This window comes from Ctenocephalides felis, unplaced genomic scaffold (assembly GCF_003426905.1).
Source record: "Ctenocephalides felis isolate EL2017-DRISC unplaced genomic scaffold, ASM342690v1 CF-g0.4_SCAFFOLD_01604, whole genome shotgun sequence".
NCBI classification, from domain to species: Eukaryota; Metazoa; Arthropoda; class Insecta; order Siphonaptera; family Pulicidae; genus Ctenocephalides; species Ctenocephalides felis.
In genome coordinates this window covers 26,470,809-26,494,063 of record NW_020537758.1, presented here as the reverse complement: position 1 = coordinate 26,494,063, position 23,255 = coordinate 26,470,809, and the positions used below count along the sequence as shown (strand labels likewise).

The window sequence follows — 23,255 nt, the reverse complement described above, 5'->3', positions numbered from 1 at the left end:
ATTTTAATTGATACAATATCTTAAAATATAGCATAATATTTTTTATAAATTTTTATTTTATTTACTTTTTGATAAATGTTATTTATTAATATAATTTTCTCTTACATCTTTTATCATTGTTTCCACTAATTTATCCAGATCATATTTATGCTGCCAGTGCCAATCTTGGCGTGCTTCCGAATCGTCGAATACCTGTGGCCATGAATCAGCTACAATAAAATAAATACAATTTCAATTAATCATTTATAAAACATTTATTATGCGATATAAATGACTTGTATATGCATATTGTAATTAACCCTTTCCACTCGCGAATTCCGGAATTTATATGTATTTTGCCGCCGGAGCGGCAGCATCCGAGTCGAAAGGTCGGATATGCGATTAATATTATTTTACATCATACCTATATCCTGTCTAGAATCTGGCTTATAGGTAACAGATAGTTCTGGAATGTGTGGTGCCAATTTATTCACTAATTCCTCTGGAGTAAAACTCATGGCGGTCACATTGTATGTGCGCCGTTTCAGCAACTCTTCAGGAGCTGCCATAAATTCATGCAGAGCCCGCAAACAATCTTCTACATACATCATTGGAAGTCGAGTATCGGGTTTCAAATAACATTCGAAGCGGCCTGTGCGAAGGGCCTCATGAAAAATAGCCACTGCGTAGTCTGAAATTAGACAATAGAATTATTTCAGAGTTAATCTAGTCGGAATATTCTCAATCTAGTTATAATAAACTCAATTGAACGATATTATTTTGGTAATACAACATTTACATATTTTCCAGCACGGTAAATATATATTTTTGTCCGCTTTTTTTAAACCTCGACTTCGTTCGTGCGATAATCGTGTTTTTCTCTTTTAATATTTAATGAGTTTTATTTATCATAAGTGGCATTGATTTATAAATTAATTGAGTCCATACATAACTATATATACAATAACGCTTGAAATGTATTGTAAACAATTTAATATTTATTTTAATGTACCTGTAGTTCCGCCTCCTGGAGGGTCGCTGCTAATGACTCCTGGAAATCTTAAGCAACGGAAATCAAGACCAAATCTTTGATTGTAATATTCGCCAAGTAATTCGGCATGAACTTTTGAAACTCCATAAATTGTCCGCGGTCTTTGTATCGTCACATTTGGTGTTGGATTACGAGGTGAATCTGGACCGAAAGCTCCTATCGTACTTGGCACAAACAATCTGGAAATAGATAACAGATAAGTAATTATATTTTTAGACAAGTCGCAACAAAATAAAAATATGGTATTAATATATAATAATAAATTTACGTTTGCAATGTATATCTGCCCCCGCTAATTAATGTTCGAACCGAGCAGGATTGGACTTCCAGATATAATTGATTTCCTTAGAAGAAAATAAATTATAACTGGTTTGAAGTAATAGATTGTTCGTGCGTAGTGTAATTAATTACTTTTTAATAAAAATTGCGTCGGGCATCTTCACCTATTGAAATTATTATAACATACCTTAATTTATATTGTTTTGCTAATTCAATAACGTTATGAACACCTTCAATATTTACACGAACTGCTAATGGTACATTTTGCTCTCCAATAGCGCTGAGCAATGCTGAAAAATGAATTATCCAGTCTACTTTGTGATCAACTACGATTTTTTGCAAGCCCTGAAAAAAAATGGTGATATATTTAAATATATTTTCATTTATTTAGTGGTATCGTAGTATTTTATATAAACCAATCAGTTCCTAAGACTTAATTGAAATAAGTTATAAAAGTGGATATTTTTAACAGTTTACATTATAGTTAATATAATTTTTTATTATTAAAGTACCTTGAAATCCAAAATATCTGCGAATAAATATGGTCCACTTTGAAGTGCTTGACTGGTGGGCTTGATAATATCCGTAAGAAGAATATTTTCGCTTCCGTAAGTTGAACGTAATAATTTGGCACATTCAAATCCTAACTGTCCCAAACCACCTGAAAAAATAAAATGTTCAAAAATATATAGAACAACTTTTTTTCTGAAAAATTATTAGCATCATTTTGTATTAAATACTTATAATACTAGATGCTTTAAAAACTTTAGTTTAATTATATTTTGAACTTCAATAAACTATAAGGAAAGTCGATAAGATTACGATTATTAAGGACTCGTGGGGATTAATTTTAGTTAGGGCCGATCGACGAGCCATTTCTTTACAAGTTTTTAAGCAAATTCTAATCCGGCTTTAAAAATTCAAAAACTTTTCGAAGGACATTATAGGAATCGACCTGATTAGATTTTGATAATAATTGCATTTTCAATAAAATTTAAGATGTCGATATATCTATAGAGTTCATAGTTTAAATCAAAGATGGTTAAATTACAAAAATCATTAAAAGTTTGGTAGAAACACACGCTTTTGAAACCACACGTGTTTGTGCAATATAGTTATATAAATTATAAGTTTGATTGACAAATATCAATTGAAAATTGCATTGTTTAGTTCAATGTGTGAAATGGAAATCTTTATTTCAAAACAGTTTGAATTTTGATCTGAATAAGTAAATCCCAATTTGAATTATTTACACATATCGAATAGTACACGCATCTCGCCTAAGGCAAAATTCTATTTACACCTACTTTTCTTCTCTGTCAGTTGTCAATCATTTGTTCCTGCTTTTGACGAGAAAATGAACAGAAAGTCAATCGACTTACTAATCAAAAATGTATTTTAATAACAATAAATGTTAAAATTCAATTCCATTGCACAGTATGTATAAATGAATGCACACAGTACAATAAACAATTAAAAAGTAAACAGCATTTGACGACGCTTTACGCTTTCCTTATTTTCTTACATTCGAATCATCATTGTCAGTACGAAACCATTGTCGTCATGGTTTTGTTATTTTGATGAGTATTTTTTTTTGTTACGTAAGGGTATTTTTTCTCATTAACTTTTACTGCTTTTGTGATAATGTCTTATTGATCTCACCAAATGCATCAACGTAGCTGCAATTATATTTAACGAAAATCTCAATAATAGCAATTAAGTAACAGAAACTTCAAAAAATAATATAATAAAAAAAATTTCATCATAAATTTGCTTCTGTTTAAATTCTGAAAGAAATTTCAGAATTACTGACTCTTGTGAAATGATGATCAAAGAGTATATTTTCAATTAAATTAATTGTTGTTATTTCAATTAAATAAATCACAAGCAAACATTTTCTTATAGAGATCTTAGACAAAATTAAAATATAATATATTTATAGAATGATAGAGTAGCCTTAACTCTCTAACCACTATCTCATCATAAACTTAAGTCTATGATGAGATAGTGGTTAGAGAGTTAAGGCAACTCTCGCAAATAAAATTTTATTTCCAATAAAATTTAATGGATAACATCTCTGCCATGGTAATTAATTGCAAATTCTTTATATACGCATTAGTGATTTCTGAGACTGCAATTCTATTATTTATTGTGTTTTGCGAGCATTGTTCGAAAACTAGAAACAAACGGGGAGAACAAAGAAGCGTCGGTTAAGTGATGATACAAGGAAGTATTATTACCAAGACAAAAAGCAAATTTTATGTGGTTTGATATATCAAAGGCATAAAAGAATAATTTTATATCTCATTAGTCATTAAAATATAAAAATATCAATATTAAATTCTACAAAAAATCAAAGATTAAGAAATAAAATTGAGAATTTAACTTGGATTTTATATTTTTAGCCAAACATTTATATATATATATATATATATATATATATATAAATTTTTGTGTATTAAAATAAATCTCCATGCTTAAATAAAATATTACCTGTGATCAATATTTTTGGTGGATTTTTGAGTGCGTTCACATGATTTTTCCTAATAGTCGTTAGGATCTGTGTTTGAGATTGATTCAAACATTTCCGCACACTGCATTTAAAAAGTGACCTAATCATTATTATCTGAAAACAAAAATAGTTTTATACAAAATATGCAACAGTTAAGTATCACTGATAATATAAGTAGTAACGCAGATTGTGAACTAGGTAATTTTCTAACTTTCACTGAAACATTATTCAGCAATTATGAAATTAACTAAATGAATGGGTAATCGTCAACAATGGCATTGGAAAAACGATAAAAAATCACTTAAACTTCACACTGTATGCCCACAAAATCACAATATTTTATAACGTTTTGTTAACTTACAAAAGATCACTTTTTTGATGTCTTGCAGAACGTAAAAATAAAAATTAACAGAGCTGTCGTCTACCACGTTGCGAATTGTGTACTTGTGGAGCTTCGATCTGGTGCACGTGTATAAGAATAAGTCAATATCAAATTTGATTTAGAAAGTTTTTTGCATACGATTATTTTGCAAAGTGGGACATCTGGTTAGAAAAAGCACTGTTTTATTGATAGAAGTTCTATGTCGGCATACGGAATATGTGTTATTCGGTACTAGGAAACGCGATGTCCCACGTCCGGCATGCGGATAGGTGAGGTAACGAATAAAGCAGAAATTATAATTCTTGAATAATGCGATCCGCGAACTGTACAGCGACCTTGGAGTCATAGAACTGACATTCTGTGTAGTATTCACAATGAAATAGCCAGTAATCGACGTAGTATAGGTACTAAGGCAAATTGTGCACAAGATCAACTCAGGGACAATCAAACGGTTCCACGAAATTGGAATTCAACACGAATGAAATTTTAAATTTATAAAAAATAGGCAAAAAAAGTGATCAAATGATCAAACTATGATCTTACGAAGGATATTTATCCTCGATAAAGCAAAGTTCAAAATTATTTTTTCATATGCTGTTAGTCAACTGGCAATTCACCTGCTCCTGCCTGCTCAAACCTGTGTCTGCTAAGCAACTGAAGAAACGATAAATTATAATGACTACACGAAATTAATTAAATATTTACTGCAATAATTATCAATGGTGAAGGAGCTAGCAATAAAGAGCTATCCTTCATGCACCATCTTCTGTAATTGCCTAAAATTGTAGCTTAATGTACTACTTTGTATAGATTTCTATGATAAACAAAAAAAATCTGTTGGATATGAGTGTTCACTTAAATTCAGTAGGGCTTACTTTAACGAGCAAATTTTATCTTATGTAGTTATAGAGTAATACAAAGTGACAAAATATATTTTATTATATACAACCAAATAGAGGACTCTAATCAGACAACTACAAAAAGTTGAACTAATTTTTTAACAATTTTTTTCTATGATGAGTTCTTTCCTTAGCGAGGAATTTTATCCATACAAGAATCACTCAAAGTCAACTGAAAAATTATTGTTTCATGAGTTGTTAGACATGAAGATTCACTAAAACGAACTAAAATTCAGAAGAATTTACTTTAATAGCCAAGTTTCTATATAACTCATATGTTATAAAAGAATGCATGCAGAGACAAGATATAATTATATACAACCAAATAGATCTCTAAACAAATAATAATAGATCTAAAAGGCAGTTGAAACAAAATTTATTTGATTAATTAGGAAGAACCTTAAATGCACAATATTATTTATATTAGATTTTAAATAAGCTTACATAGAACGTTCACTGAAATTTTCTTGGTGTAAGTATATTTAAATTATAATAGAATTATATAAAAAGTGGTTTAATAAAATTATTACTTTAGTATTATTGTAGATGTCCTGCTTAAATCCAGGCCTTTGGTGTAAAAGACTAAATTTTTACCTCTATTTCTTCACTATAGATTACAGTTTACTTTTGAACAAAATTTGGTCTGAAAATTATAAGTAATCATAATGATTAAAATCCTTAACATGAAAATAATCCAATCCAATTATAATTACATATTGTATTTATAAATACAATGATTTTATTGTCAATTGTCTTCTAATTAGTTCAAGATTAAATTATATGTCGATTAAATTTTATTATATCATAATAACAATATCTTGGCAATTTCCCAAAAAGTTTTGAGAATCATTCACCAAGAAGTCCCTATTAGGCATGCGCGTTCATCATATTCACAAGCTTACGTACCTATACAATAGAACATTAATTAATCATTCCAGTGTATTTGTAAATTGCAAAAAAGAGAATTAGCATTGCAAAATTTTTCGACTTATCGAACGTGCACATTTGTATTTTTGTCACTTTTTTCAACGAGCACGCAACTAGGAAAATGAAAATCAATATTTAATTCAACATATGGTTCACATTCTCAACCACTTGTGGGCTTATTGATTGGAATATAAGTTTACGTTGAAAGTAAAATGTATTTCGGGATGTAAACATTTTTAAAAGCTGTAAAAATCGCTGCACGAGATAAACAAGTACAAATTTTAACATACAAATTGCAATTATTTAACTTTGAGAACTATTTTAAGCGTAATTACAAGAAAATTAATCAGTGTTACGAAAATTAAATTTCTTGCATAATACCTAATTGATATTGCCTAATTAATTAAATATTAATTATATTAACTATATCTTCTAGATATAATAATATAATTGTTTGTTCTAGAGATGTATGTATACAACAAGAAACCTTCGTTACTTAATTAATTGGAGGAATGTGATACTGCATATCAAATTTTATTAAGCAGACATTAATAATCTTATATTAAAAAAGCAAAAAATAGTTTATTACTTTATTTAAATTAAGAAAACATAAATTTAAAATTTCTAATTGCATTCCCTACTTGAAGAAAAATTTGAAATAAAAAAATGATAATTTAAAATATTGTAAAAATATCTTGAAATAAAATATATCCTTTTTTATAAAAAAATAATTTTCAATTAAATGATTTGTTATAAAAACTATTTTCAAAAACTGCATACCTAAAATTCAATACAGTAAAAAAAGATGCGATCTGAAAGGATTTTTTATCTTTTTTCGAATAGAGAAAAATCCGATCTGATTCAGATTAACATTAATATATAATATTATCTTATTATCAGTAACGGACAAATAGTATTTAAACAATTTATGTTTTTTTTTAATTTGGCACGTGCCATACGAAAATGCTTAATAGAATTCAAGAGCTTTGACATTGAATAATATTAAATAATAGCCAAGTACATCTTACGAAGTTCAACGGCCAATACACAAATGATTCTTGATTTTTAAATTGGCAAAGTAAATATTTTACATAAATTGATTATAGATTAGAATTTAACATGGTAAAATCTATATTTAAATGCTTAGAAATTAAAATCTGGATGATAAACGACAAATTTGGAATGTAGATTTATATTAGATAATGCAACTACTGAAGCTAATCAATACCAATTGCTAATGATTTTACCTATATAAATATATAATAAAAAATTTTAAATTATTTTCCTAATTTGGATCTGGTAAAAATGACATGATTAACAATCAATATGATATAAAATATTTGTTTGCAGTTGCTTTATGCAATGTTTTATTAACATCATACTTTTATTCGAAAGTCATCGTGCAAATGTACAAAAAATCTTTCGCCAGTTGTGCAAATGAAAGAACAATTTATTGTTGCCATTTCTAAAAATAATAATTAAAATTGAAATAATTAATATTATTTATGAGTAATCACTTATTTCACATAGATTATTATAAAATCAATGTATTAATTTTTATATTAATTAATACAGAGTAAATTTTAGCAAATTTTAATAACTTTTAAAGAAACATTATTATAAAACAATTGGTACTAAAGACAATAACTAATTCACAATTCAATGGAAATTTGTAAATGATGTAATTTTCAGCAGTTTAATTCAGTAGTGAAATTAATATATGCTTATATTATAATAATTCTATAATCGAAATCTATAAATGATTTTGGCATAAACTGATTTAATGAATATTAAATCAATTTTTTGTTTGGACTTTCAAATTGGCATCGTATGATGAATATGTAATTATGATCATTTCAAGGCTCACAGGTTCCGAGTTTTAACTAAATGCACTAAATTGATTAATATGCAATATGTAACTCACAGTTAGTTTGTTTACATATAATATATAAAGATCAAATATTAAATAATTAATCGTGAACAAATAACTTTCATTAAAATCACATGGCAGCTTTTATCAACGCGATTGATCGCCCTTTTAGCTTAAGGTTAGAATTAGTTTATAAAATATTTTGTCAAAATAGATATTTAAAAAATGTATAGTACACTGTTAAATACGCAGTATTTTTTGAATTTAGTTATTAAAAATGATTATTGGTTTTATTTGGTCTTTATACATAAATTGTCTAAAACTAACAAAAAAAAGAAAAAAAGGATGATATAAAACATATTCTTCCCACGCCTATGAGACCCCAATAATCATGTTATTATATAAAGATAAAATTATGAATCAAAAGATAACTTTTAATTTTAAGAAACAAAACATCTTCGTAACATGAGATATGTGTGAAATAGAAGTGCGAATTCCAAACGCCGAGTAGGAAGCAATGCAAGGTCAATATCGTACGATGGCTCTATTCATATTACTACTATAATGGGTCACTATAAATCATCACGTGTACAAATCTACCAATTTAATTGTATTATTGTTCCTATGACGTATGAGAAGCCTCTCAACATAAATAAATCAATAAAATGTTTACGGGTTGACGAACAGTAACGTTATCTAACTTGGTAAGAATAAAATCGACAACTTTAGAAGGAGTTGGAGATGCGTTGTTTCGTCCTGAAAACTGACCTCAAAAACTTAAAAAAGGCGGATTTGCGATATATTATATGGGAGTAGTGCTAAAAGTATTTTGGTGACCTCCAATTTATGTGGAGGAGTTATATGGGGAATGGATGATTAAGCGATAATTAGTCTCTGAGAAATTAGAGTTATAGCTCTCCTATTACTGCTTAATATATATACATAGACACTAAATTGTTAAGATCAAGATGAACAGAATCACCAAAAAAATAAGATACTTCCAATTCAAAAATTATCAGCAATTTTATAAATCATTTTTTTAATGACATTTTAAGGTCTTTTACCATTTCAAATACGTTATGCAAAAGAATGCGAAAACACTGGGTTTACCAATTTTCTATATATTAGCAATTGTAATATCTATATTTACCGTATATCTAAACCAATATAGAAATAAAATAGAGATAGTTGGTATTGACTATATTACTTCTTCTTCAGAAAATTCATAAAGAGCTTTCGAAGGACTCTGATGAAGCTGGAGAAAAATGGATGGGTTATTACAATATCAAACGACTACGCATTGTTAAGAGTTGGATATGTTTCCCAAAATTAATACTAAAAATGAAATAATAAAAAAAGTGAGAGTAAAAAAGGGTAAACAAAAAGAATAAAATGAAGAGATATTGCACAACAAAAGTTTAAAATGTAGATCGCAAGTAAAGAAGCTTTCACATTCTATATCACTTCCAGGAAAAAGCTTTTTATATCCAATATGGATATTATCATACCTAATTAGTTTAAAAGTATTTTGTTATACAAGTGAAACTTTATGAATATTAACTTCATAAATATTACCATAACAACTTCATAAATATTAATAACAACTTCATTATGTTGTTATAAATTAAAATCTCGTGTTAGAATGGTCGTACATAAGATTTATTGATATAAATAAAACTATCTATTGTTTAAAAATAAACATTAAAGCACAAAACGGAAATGAATTCTATTTGACATATATGATAAAAAATACTCTTATTATTTGTATGGATTTCAATTGTTAAACGTTAAACTTTTCTTTTTTGTGCACCGTACAAGAAAACACTACATGTAGCATTTAAATTCAAGGATTCATGTAACAAAAATACAATAGAGATGGTAATATATATATTGTATATTTGTGATTTATTAATATGTTCAAAAAATATTATAAATATATAAATCAACTATAAATAAATTCAAAACTTAATAGTTCTGCGCAAACGGCGTGGTTATATTATTCATAGTACCTAATGTTTTTTAATTTAATAAAAATATTGCTAAATATAAGTTGCATAGTTAAATATTAACTCATTGATTGAGATTGATTGTTAACAAAAATGCTTTTAACGTTTGATCATTAAGAAATTTAGTAAAAAACTGTATAAAAGTTTTATCAGGAGCTTTAAGCTCAGATATAGCAGATAAAAAATTATATAGTACTAATAATTAAAGATTGGTTGCTTACAAAAATGCTGAACTTTTTAACGTTTTATTATTAAAAAAATTAGCAGAAAACACTAATAAAACACTAATAAAAGCTCTCTTAGGAGCTTTAAGCTCAGATATAGCTTAAAGCCATTGTGGCTTCTGAAAAAATATATAGTACTTAAAAATTGGTTTCTTACAAAATCTGCTGATTTTTTTTAATGTTTCATTATCAAGAAAATTTAGCAAAAGAAAACTAATAAAAGCTCTGTCAGGAGCTTTAAGCTCAAATCTAGATCAAAACCAATGTGCCTTTTGAAAAAATTTAAAATACTTGTAATTATAGATTGATTGCATTCAAAAATGCTAAAAATAATGTTTGACAATTTAAAAAAATTAGCTAAAGAATTATGTAATAGTTTTATCACGTCTTTCAAGCTCAAATATAGTTCAAAGCCAATATAAATATAGAGTAAAAAACAAATTGCAGAGGAGCCTGGGTTGGTTGTGCCTCAGACCCTATCTCAAAATCAATATATAGTTATGACTACTGTCACAATCATACCCAGTCTCCCCTATATCGAACGGTGATTTGATAACAAGTTCAATTAATGGCTTCAACGATGCAAATGATTTGATTATTTATACATAGAATAGTACCTACCATTATCAATTATATAATGTACCATTTAACAGCATAGCAAACATTTTCTTATAAGTTTCCAATGCCGTCGAACATCACATAAAAATAAAATCCAATCAAATTAACTCGACCGGACGAATTACAATCCTATCAATAGAATAATTGACCAGATAAAATTGTTCATGTTTGAATTTCACTATTTAGTTAAACTAGTGTATAGAATTCTATGGTGACACGGTTGAATTAGGATGTGCCTTCGACTTTAGTGCGTGGGAAAACTAATAAACTGAAACCAGATTAATCTATTATGTGCGTAATGTATTCAAATTTCTGTAAAAGATTAGAATAGAAAATTTGCAAAACTTATGTAACACTGGCACGATTAATTTACACAACGATGCTTGTAACAAAATTGGCGAATTTAAGGCAGACTGAGTTTATTATAACCTTTTACAACTGATTCATTAATTTATCGATAGATTAAGCTGTTTGTTTATAGATAGAGCAGTTCATAAATAAATAGATATTTTTTACAATTATCAGGAATTGTTAGTATTAACAACATAGATCATAACAGTTTACTTTACATCATAGGACTCAATCATTTGATTTACTTTATGTTCACTAATCTTGGTAGTTTAGATAGAAATTCATCATCAATAAATATAATATAAAGCATATGCATTATGTATATAAATAATATTGGCTATTAGAATTAATAGAAGTGGTAACATTGAAAATCGTAATTTAGAAAAACTTGGTTATTTTTTTATCAAGTTTTCTGCTTGAAGACTTTTTTTCGTAATGTACTTTAGGATGGTACAATTATTTTAAAAAAATTGCACAATTTAATATTAAATAACATTGGCACGTTTAATTTACACAACCAAGTTTATGTAAATAGGCATATGTAAAAAAGAAAATTGAATTATAACCTCTAATAATCAATTAAACTATTAATATATTATTAATATTGAACTATTTGTCCACAGATAAAGCAGTTCATAGAAAATAGATATAGTTTTACAATAATCAATCATTGCTAGTGGTAGAAAATACACATTAATTTACTTTACTTTAAATTCACATTAATTTACTTTACTTTTTTTCCTTAAACAGTTATTATTAAATTCATTATATATAACAGTACAATAAACTTTATAAAAGCAATACAAAGCATTTGATATCGAAGTAAGAGAAGTCATTAAGATCAATATTGCAATTCATAATTTGGAAAAGCTTGGTAGTTTTTTTTTCCAAAATAAGCATTGTGTCTTCATGCTACTCTATGATAATAAGATTTAGCCAATGGACACGTAAATTTTTTTAAAACTTTTTGCAATATTGTTTTGTGATTTGTTATATTTTTATTTGGTTATCAAGTAGCAAGTTTGATAAATAAATTAGTAAGAATATAATAGCTTCAGGAAATGATTAGAAAATAGCTTGTGATTTTTTATTCTTTTTAATGTATATCGTGCTCATTTGCTAGAAAATCATGTCAGACTAAATGCATGAGGCCGATGCATTTACCCGATTTATGTCAAAGCAACAATAGCTATTTAATCTAAAGACGGTTATTCCTCCAAGTGAAATAGATCGAAATAACTCTCTGGAAAATTGTTTCTATACGGATATAGAAACTCTCTTCTTTAGATGACATATTAGAGAAAAGAAAAAATAGTTTAATTCCGATGGTACCAAAATAAAATTTTACTAACGATAAGTACAGGTGGGCCATTTAAAGTGGAATTTCCTGGAAACAAAATAAATTATAATCTAAAATAAAACATAATGTTTATATATTTTAACTTTAACCAGTCATCGAACAGTGTGCACAGTTTTGTGTTTAGAAAATATATAATATTATGGAAAAAGTTATAAAATTTATTATTTATGGTGATAGACTTGAAATCAAAGAACCAAGTAGACTGTGAGAGGCCAGTTCTTGAAAATATTCAAAAGCTCTTTACATCAAATTGTCAAATTATACATTAAATATTTTATCTATAGAAGTGAATGCCTTCTCAACAATAAAACTTATTTCGTTATGATTCAATCCAATTATTTCAAAAATGCGGAAACTTCTTAGCTGTTTCCTTTGTCTAATTATAACTTCCTCGATCACGACTATCGCCGATCTCCACTTTCGTTTTTTATTATAAAAGAACATACCGCTACATTTGTTATAAATTACTTGAATTAAAGTTATATAACAAACTTAGTTGTCACATGTGTGGTAATGCTTTGAAATATATAATAATTTTAATGAAATCTTTGCTGCTCGTCAGCTAAATTTAAGCAATAATAACATTTGTCAAGTGTTGAGTAACTCAAATAATACTGGTAATGGAAACACACAGTATGGTTGAAATGAAACTGCATTTGAAATTTAGAATTAGATTCTGGCAAATAATATAGTTAAATATTTAAAATATTTATATTAAATAATAACAATTGAGATTAGCAACTTTAAAAATTGTGACGTATATTTTGAAATTTTAATGCAACTGATTATTCTAAACTTTGTTAAATTTCTTCAATTAAACCCCTTTTTGTAAGCATATAACATTTTACAATGTTCGCTAAAATCATGAAGTCTACCTATCATCATACAAAGTCTCATCAAAATCGTCAAAAATGTTTCAACAACCAATTACTATAAAACTACTAATCAGAACGATTGGTAACTGATATGATAATTTTGGAATTTTCGAAATTGGTTTAGATTTTTCTAATATTGAAAAAGTTTTGCACTTACCTACTAATTGCAGAAAAATTGCTCGGTTGATCGCCTCCCAAAAGCAAATCAAATCTGTCAATTAGCATATCATCAAACAAATTCGAATCCTTAAATTGTACAACTGCATTGTGAAGAACAAGATATTCAAAAAGACCTAAAAAGATTTTTGAGGTTCATATACTGATTAAAAAATGGATTCAATCAATGTAATTGCACTTACTTATTGATCTATTTCGTTCATTGAAGCAAACCCTATTACAATAAGTTTTCTCTTCATTTGAATCCTCCATTCATCGTACTTCTTCTTCAAAAAGAATTAACTGAAGACAATAACAAAGGAGGGGAGAACCCATGGTCTACACGACCATGCGCATCCTTGCATGACATCCCGACGCTCGACCATCAGGAGCACTCCAGCCAGAACAGTCTAACACTGAAAACCACTCTCAAAACATCACAAAATCATTAAAAAACCCAAAAATTATAATCAGATTTCCCAGATGTGAAGTGACGTATTAAACATACAATTATTAATTTAGTATTATTGGAGATTTAAATTATTTAAAGTGACGCAAACTAGAACCGCCTTTACGGATCATAAACTGTGTGAAACTAATACTTGCTGTTTACTTTTTATGGATATTAAATATCTGTGCTTATACGGTAAGTGATGTTCAGCCTTGGTCTAATTTGTTTTATGACTCCTCAATGAAATTTGAAAGCTCAGGAAATAGGTGAACATGTTAAAGAGACTTCCTTTCCGTTGCACCATAATGAAACGCGCTCTTCTTATGACAAATACTAACGGACTATGTTTTGATTCTGAATAAATTATTTGGATTACTATATTTATGTCCTTTGATAGTTTTGATGGTTGTCTAAATTGAAAGTCTAATATGTATATGATATGAACATATTAAAATTTTTGAACGTATTTTCTCCAAATATTTTCTGTTCTTCAAATCATTATTTACTTTATCCTGACAATCAGTGCCATGGTTCCTGCTTTATTTTATAGGAAACAGTGAACATTATTTATCTTATATTTTTTTAGTATTATGTTCAAAATTGTATTGTATATTGTGCAATATTGCTAATACTTTTTTAAAAATTTATTGATTTCTTCATAAATTTAAAACTGAAATTATAAATACACATTCAAATATCAAATTTTAGATTAATTTGTATATCAAAATTGATCAGAAATCCTTATTCAAAGTATTATATTAGTTTTATACGCCCATCAACGAGTAAACCTGCTAATACATTCAATTATTATATCCTGCTATTAGCATAAAGTTTACAAGAATGTTATATTAAGTTTCTCATCGTTGATCAGGAATATTTTAGATTGAAATTTCCTTCGCCAAAACAAGTTTTATAACGTATAAACCACCAATTGAAATTTCCCTAATTATTCATGCATAGGTAACATTTCAATAAAAAATTAACGTTGCGATATCGCGAATCCATTCTTTCCATTGATTTGTTCAAAAGTTGGACTTTCTCCGGCGTGTACAATTAATTTATTCATTGAAACATCATATTCCGTGTCTTATGTTATTGTTTCTATATAAATTATTTGGCAGCATAACTAAATATTACGTTCACAAAATGGAAAGCGATTTTACATATTATTTCATGCAGAAATGCGTTGAGGCATTGCACACTCTGATGTAATTGTGAGATATGGTAATTTGTAAGTAATTCAACTGATTAATTACGATGTGATTCAGTGCACGTTAAATTAATTTTAAATCAGACAATAATTGGTTTAATTACAAGGAGTATATGTAGATATTTCAATCATTCCAAACTCATTAGAAATTGTGAGATGTTTAAAAAATACCTCTGATTGGCACATGCTACTTGCAAAAAATGTAAATTTTAAATAAGAAATATCAATTATAATGTTAGTGTGAAATACTCTAAACAGATTTGATTCAATATCTATAATTATCATCTTAAGTCTTGAATAAGAACTTGCGAATAATTTAGTCATAATACTGATTCAAATGTGACTGTGTGCAATAATGACATAATTTTTATATTTAATTAGCTTGTGGATATTTTAAATAATTGAATTTTCAGAATGTTGCAAATATTGGTCTGGACATGTCAAACATTTTATTATTAAAATTAATGAACAATAAAATATTACTGGCACATAAAAATTAAGCCTGGTTCATGTATGAAAAATAATTTTAAATTTTCAACGGATAAATCAAATCAAGCAAATTATATTATGGGCATTAAATAAACTAAATATAAAATTAAATAGACGCACATATTATTCACATATCGACAATACTTTAAAATTATTCACGTGTATGTAAAACGATAGAGTAGCGTACAGTAGGTCATACCATAAATAAGATGGTACCATAAATAAATTTAGAACTGAAGTTAAATTTTGCAAAGATCCCAATTGCATGTTATTTTTCTCTTGTTAGAATATATTGATTAAATAAATATATTATTTTACTGCCAGTATGAAAAACTATATAATTATTTTTATTGTGGCATATGTGATTCTATAATAATAATCCCTAGAATGTTTAAGGTATTTAAAATAAGTTGTTAAAATTTAAGTGGTCTACAATTGTGATTTGGAATATGAATCATCAATTATAAATAACATAAACTTTAAAATTGTATATGTCGTTCGTAAACGAGAATCGAGTTAATGATCAAAATTTCCAATAAATATATTACATTCACGATTATTTGACTTGGTGATAAATTACATGTATATTATATTTCTCATAAATCAAAGATTTATTTATATTGAAAAATTACATAAAATAATTTTATTAGAAAACAAGTATATGTAATATATGAAAAAGTTCGACAGATTATATATTTTTAGAAAAATATAAATATTATTTTTAACTGAATTAACATAATAATTTCATACATAATAATAAGAAGTGAATTAAACGTGATACAAATACTCAGTCTTTAAGGAGTGATTTATTACTTCGAATAGGTATATAATAATATGATAATTCAAATGTATATTGTTTGATCACAGAAAGTTAAAAAAGTTCGAAGACTTTTTAGTTCGAAAACATTTATCACCTACGAAATTTTTATACCTCAAACTAATAAATGTCTATGTTTAAATCGTTCGATGCACACGATTAACTCATAAAACAGTTCAAATATCGCAATCAGTGATCATTTACCGAGTTGTAGAAGCTTTGTCACCAAAAGACACGCTTCGAAAACCCAACAATACGGCAATTCATATTATATTGTGTACCTTTGGAAGCAATACTTCTTGTACCTAGCATCACAGTTATAATATTTAGTTCCAGCTGGATCTCCTAACGTTCATCTAACGTTCTGCTCGGCTCATGATACAATTTCACATTGTTAAACTAGAACAGAAGCAGAAGTTAAATTGTTCTTTTGATGAGGAATTGGTTGGCTAAAGGAATAGCTTTTTTTAATTTTTGTTTTAAGAAAAATGTTTCTTCACTTGTGGTATTCGTTTGTTCCAAACTTTCTTGGTCTAAACAACTGCAACATATTTTTTGTAAAAAAATTGGGTTACTTAAAACTCTGTTGTGCAAATTTGCATGAACATAATATGTAATTCAGCACAAACTAATCTCGGGTTCGATACCAACGTCGGCCAAGTTCAATATAAGGTAGCATGATATAAAATTTTCATCCAAGTAAAAACCTTTCGTGGGCATCACGAGCAAGTCAGCAGTGTTAGATACACACATCTAATAATAACAAGTAATAGCAAAGAAGAAAGAATAACGACTGGGTTGCATTTTCGAAGAAAAACAATGAGGAACTTGAAAAATAATTCATAATAATAATAAGATCATTAACATAATAATAATAAGAAACTTTAACATAATAATATTCTTTTGCCACATTTTATGCTTGATACTTCAACATAATAATAATAATTTTATGTCACATTTAATTTATAAAAGTTGCTTTTATGAAGTATACTTTACTCATACTGTATTTCATTAAGTTTTGTTATAAAAGTTATCAAACGTAACAAATCCGTAGGTTTTTTGTTGAGGTATAAATACCAAAATTGCAAAAGTATTAGCCCTATACTCGTTCGTAATCAGCTTCATGGTTTAAGATAAACAAGTTCTAATCCCACCAATTAAATCATAAATATTAAATAAGCAAAGTTTCCACCGGATGAAATAGAATCAAACAATAGCTTTGTAGGATAATATAAAGACGCAGATTTGTCGATTTCTCAATCCAATCAGCAAAATACAGAAATACAATCAACACATTGTTATCATGTCGGTTTTCTTTAGACGTATCGCTAACATGAGTAAAGCATCGCTTCTTTGTTAGTTTTTCGGATGTTTTCACAAACCGCTTAAAAAAACAAACTAGCGATTTTATTGTGGCCGACGGAGGATGTTATGCAAAGGCTAGAAGAAACTCTTTGTTAACGATGATATCCACGCAAACGGGCCGGCGGCGAACAATCGCTATTAAGAAATCGAATTAAAAAATAAAGCGGCGCCTGGAATCGCGTATTTTGTTATGTATTTACTGTTTACACTTATGATAAGCATATATGTAGTAGAGGGGCTTAGCAAACACGAAACGGGCAAATTTTATTTCGATTCGTTCGGCTGCACAATTTTCTCATTTTGCGTAATTTTAAATTCTACTTGATTATAAACCATGCCCGGATGTAAGACATGTCAAATTCATTACTAGATAGTATATGTAACTAGATTTTTGATGAATCTGTATGTGAAAATGATTTATTAAAAATTGTCACTATGGTTATAGCACTAAAATCGCTTGTCTGTCTGAACTACATAAACATAATGTAATAATTAAAGATGCACATCATAATAAAATTACATTATTGCTTTGACGGTTTGTCAATTTATTTCCTTTCTATAATAGTTTTTATATTTGTAGATTAAACCGTGATAATTTAAAACAAGTGCCGTGAACGTTTTGCAAACGAATGACTAAAATCGAAGCGTTCACAAAAATAGTAAAACCGGCAGAAGTAATTCTCAGATTCAGAATGACATGAAAAACGATGGCGAGAACGCGGTGGCTTCAAACAGCTGATATTCTAATATCATTAGTTATCCTTAACTGGATATCTGTTGATTTTGCATCCTCGGAAACTGCTTGTCCAAAGCCTGAAATTATTGCACCATGTCGATGCTCGCAACGTGCTGATGAAGTACAATTATGGTAATATAAAATGCATAACCTTTTATAGTAAGCATTGAATCAACTAACCTTTATTTTCCAGGTGCAGTCACAGCGAATTGCCACATGTGATGGCAGGCCTGCGTGCTGCAAGCACCAGCATGACTCGGCCCATCGATGAATTAATTTTAGAAAATAATAATTTGCCATCGCTCCCTGGAAGAGCCTTGTTTACTTTGAGAATAATGCGCCTCATGCTTCGCAACAATGGCTTGCAGCGTGTTTCGAGCGGTTGGCTTGTTGGCCTGGAAGAATCTCTTATGGAATTGTATATAGTAGAAGATGAACTCAGAAGCCTTCCTATGGATAGCTTAGATAAACTCAGAAAATTAGAAGCTGTGACGATTCAAAGCAAGTCGATCAAACGAATACCAAGCTTCACGGGTTTGTCCAAACTAAGATATCTGCACATAGAATCTTCATCGCTCATGGAACTTAACCCACGATATTTCCGCATGTTGCCTGCTTTAGAAAATTTACATGTCATGGGCAGCAGCAGGTTAAATAGATTAGAAGCAGGATTTTTAGAAGATTTACCAAATATATCCAATGTTAACATATCTAATAACGGTATAAACTGGATTCATTTGCGAGCTTTCTCAAGAGTACCTTCACTGCAGCAATTGTCTTTATCGGGAAATAAAATATCTGATGCTAGCATGGTAGGAAGAGCTGTAAGAGATTTGCCATCACTTACAAGTATTCACTTAGAGAATAATCATATTGCAAAGTTATCAGAAGCATCTTTCGTAGATTTACCAGCTGTGAAAGAAATATGTTTGGCTAGAAATAGAATAGTAGAAGTTAGCCAAGGTGCTTTTCACAGAGTTCCAATGCTTAGATCATTGGATCTTAATTACAACTATATTCGAAAATTTCATCCAGAATCTTTTTTGTTGCCTTCAGGTAGCGGAGTAGAAGAATTATATTTAATCGGTAATGAAATAGATAACGCAAATGAATTACGTGCTTTATTTAATGCATTTCCGCGACTGCGTTTTCTGGATTTGAGTCATAATCGCTTACAAGAAATTCCATTTGGTGTATTAAGAGGCCATCTAACTTTAGAGCGACTGCATCTAAATGACAATAGATTGCAACTCATTGAAAGAGAAGCCTTAACCTCAATGCCAGCACTCAGAGAACTAAGGCTTCAAAATAACTCATTGTCAAACATACTACCTTCACCTTTTTGGAATTTACCTGCTCTAAAAGGTTTAGATTTGTCGTTTAATTTTTTTCGAAGGATTGAACCACGACTCCTTGCAAACTTGCCATCTCTCCGAAAATTAAACATGCAAGATAATGACCTAAATGCTATTGATCCGATGTCGTTTCTAGAAACTCGACAATTAGAATCTATTAATATATCTAATAATGCATTAGTTTCTTTTCATCCATCTACTTTCAGGCATCTGGATGGTTTATTCGAACTTGATGTAAGCTTTAACAAGCTTACCGACTTTGTGCCAGGACTTCCACGTGGTCTAGAATCTCTTCATTTATTTCAAAATCAAATCGTTGCAATACCTTTGCCCAGCTCGTTAGATCTAGATTTGCCGGCTTTGAGATCATTAGATATTAGTGGAAATGAGATTCAATATTTAACAAGCGGTGCCATGCGTGCCCTGAACCAATTACGAAGATTACAAATGTCCAGAAATAAAATTAAACAAATCGAAGACGATTCATTTGACGGCGCAACAAAATTGGAATATTTGGATTTAAGTTATAATGAAATTGAATATTTAGCAGAAAACAGCTTACGTTATATGAGCTATTTAAAATCACTTGATGTGAGTAATAATAAAATTGAAATTTTACGCGGAGGATTATTATTAGATGCCAGGCGCCTCACCAATTTAGACCTGAGTAACAATAAATTGGTAGAAATTCCATCCGCAGTGTTACAAAATCTTCGAGAATTAGTAAATTTAGATATATCTGTGAACATGCTAACAAAACTACCTGAAACAGTGATTGGATTAAGAGCTCTAGAAATACTCGATGTTAGCGAGAATCGCCTAACAACTCTACCGAATGATTTGCGGCCTCTGGCATCGCTTAGCGACTTAAATTTGGCAGGAAATCGAATAACGATACTCAAACAAGGGTCGGTTCAATATTTGCCCCAACTGAAAGAGCTGAATCTGTCAGATAATGAAATAGACATCTTAGAGCCGGGATCAATAAGGTCACTACCATTATTATCGCAAATTTTACTTGCTCGAAATAAAATAAGAGAACTTAGAGATGCAGTGTTTTCAGATTTACCATCATTACAAAGCGCTGAACTGCAACAAAATAGACTTAGGACCATATCAAATAGAGCGTTTTATAGAGTTCCTCGAATGTTAATGTTAAATTTAAGTCAAAATCTCATAGATGATCTAGACCATGCTGGACTGCGAACATTAAGATCATTAGAGGTACTAGATCTGAGTTACAACAAGATATCTAGAATTCAAAGTACTAGCCTTCACGACTTAGAATGGCTGGTTGAATTGAACATGGATAATAATATCATTTGCAACGTTCATGGAGCACCATTTAGTGGAATGCCACGATTACGTTTACTCAGTTTACGTAATAATAAAATGACAAGTTTGTCAGAATCATCCGTTCAAGCTTTACGAAGCAACATAGCCTTGCTCGACATCGATGGTAAGGTATATTGCAATATTATACCTGTAAATGAATTGTTAATTATTTTTAATCATTTCAGGTAATCCTTTAACATGTTCCTGTGGTTTATTATGGATGCAAGCATGGATGCAAGAGGCACATTGGGCTGGTCCGCATTGCTTTGACGGAACCATGTTGAGAGATGCCCGTATTTCACGGCAACATTGTTTAAATAATCCAGCTCGTGAAACTGAACCCATAATTCCGGGCTGCGAATCAGAACTCCTAGACGATCGTTTACCTAATCAAGGCGCCAGCCCATGGCTTGAAAAAATCAAGCAATCATCCAATCCAAACGACATCGATCGTCCATCTCCCGAAGAATCAGAATATTTTTATGATGAATATGTCGATTATCCTTTTAATGAAACTAGCACAAGTAAAAGCAATAGTACCCTACACAAAAATACTACTTATGCAATTACAACTTCGCGTCCTAACACTGGCAATACGCCTTCGTTTTATGCAAGCACGAATATGAAAAAAAATCTTTCATCTACTGTCAAACCAACGCAACCGCCTAATGTTCCATCAGCTACTTTCACATTTTTTGGTGTTCCTTTGCCTAGTTTAAACATTAATAAACTATGGGGTTCCGGAAGAACTAGTATGGATCGTAAAAGTGATCAAACATCTCACATAGGCAGTTCACGAGGAACAGGCAGGATACAAAATTATCCAGTTGATGCACCACAAGTACAAACCGGTGGATTCATTCCTATAATATCTGGAACAACTGGTGGATTTCATCCAGTGAACGATGCTTTTGGGGAACCATTTCAAAATACAACAACATCATGGCCAGAAGACTTTCCGTCCAACAAATTTAATGTGAAAAGAACACAAATAGAAAATGAAACAGAAAATACCACAGAATTTAATGCTTTGCAACAAATACCAACATTGTTTACTGCCTTTGAGAAATCCACTCATCCAATGACGGCATCAAGTTTCGATAACATAACTGCTGAAATACCAATGTCTGAGAATAATGATTTCAAACAATTGACCAGTTTTTATACAACCATTGATGATACTGAGGATATTGAAATTACAACAGTTCCATACAGTCAAAATAATTTTCAAATTACTGAACAAACAAGCATCTTAGAACAGATTCAAGCTGAAGAGAATAATTATTTCAATAGAACAAGCCCTAACCCAAACATTTCAACAGAAGAAACAAATTTCCACAGTAACCAAAATTATGAAGATATAATTCAAACATTTGAAAAAAATAATTTTGATAATAATGAATATTTTAATAACACTAATATATTTAAAGAGTATTATTCAGAAATCTCAAACTTACAAGAAACTACGACTTATGTTCCCCTGCACAACGTATCAGATTTTTTGCCAACAACAAAGAATGTTCCTAATACAAACATGACAAACAATATATTAGAATACAATAAAAGTACAGAAGTTCTGAATAATAAGAAAATAAATACTGAATTTTGGACACAAACAACTAAAAATCCAGGTTTATTATCAGATATACTGGCTCCAAATGGGAATATGCCATTTTACAAACCTTCTGGTAGACCTACTATTACAAAAGTTGTATTTGCTGATCAAAGTTTGACTAATGAAGAATTTGTGGACTCTCCAAGTTCAGTTGAAATCGAAACAATAGCAAGTTATGAACTAACTACAGTAAAAACCATCTATAATGACTCATCAATGAATTGGTATTTTGACAACTATAATAAAACTAATCACATCAATATGGTAACACAAATGGAACCAGGATTAAATCATTATAGAAGTAATGCAAATTACTATAGCCCGAATTTTTATGAAACAAAAGTTGTTCTTCTAATTATTAACATATTGTATTATAAAATGATGTCTTGAAGT

General features: G+C 29.2%; 2 protein-coding genes across 3 annotated transcripts; one reads left to right on the top strand and one right to left on the bottom strand.

Annotated features, from left to right (window-relative positions):
• Nucleotides 1–78: 78 nt before the first annotated feature.
• On the bottom strand, nucleotides 79–13,525 carry LOC113373100 (L-threonine 3-dehydrogenase, mitochondrial). 2 transcript variants are annotated; one of them, XM_026613423.1, is made up of 7 exons: nucleotides 13,491–13,525; nucleotides 3,803–3,935; nucleotides 1,822–1,970; nucleotides 1,497–1,654; nucleotides 992–1,209; nucleotides 404–670; nucleotides 79–209 (listed from the first exon to the last, which is right to left on the bottom strand). In XM_026613423.1, the coding sequence occupies exons 2-7, from the start codon at nucleotides 3,927–3,929 to the stop codon at nucleotides 79–81; spliced, it is 1,050 nt and encodes a 349-aa protein (XP_026469208.1). In that variant the 5' UTR covers nucleotides 3,930–3,935; nucleotides 13,491–13,525. The 2 variants fall into 2 exon arrangements, with proteins under 2 accessions (XP_026469208.1, XP_026469207.1); XM_026613422.1 differs by lacking the exon at nucleotides 13,491–13,525 and adding an exon at nucleotides 4,183–4,469.
• A 1,809-nt stretch (nucleotides 13,526–15,334) lies between these two features.
• LOC113373588 (protein artichoke) lies at nucleotides 15,335–23,252 on the top strand. Its single transcript, XM_026613877.1, has 6 exons — nucleotides 15,335–15,352; nucleotides 15,564–15,642; nucleotides 18,578–18,689; nucleotides 18,751–21,371; nucleotides 21,433–22,587; nucleotides 22,678–23,252. Exons 1-6 carry the CDS (start codon nucleotides 15,335–15,337, stop codon nucleotides 23,250–23,252), a joined length of 4,560 nt encoding a protein of 1,519 aa, XP_026469662.1.
• Nucleotides 23,253–23,255: the final 3 nt, after the last annotated feature.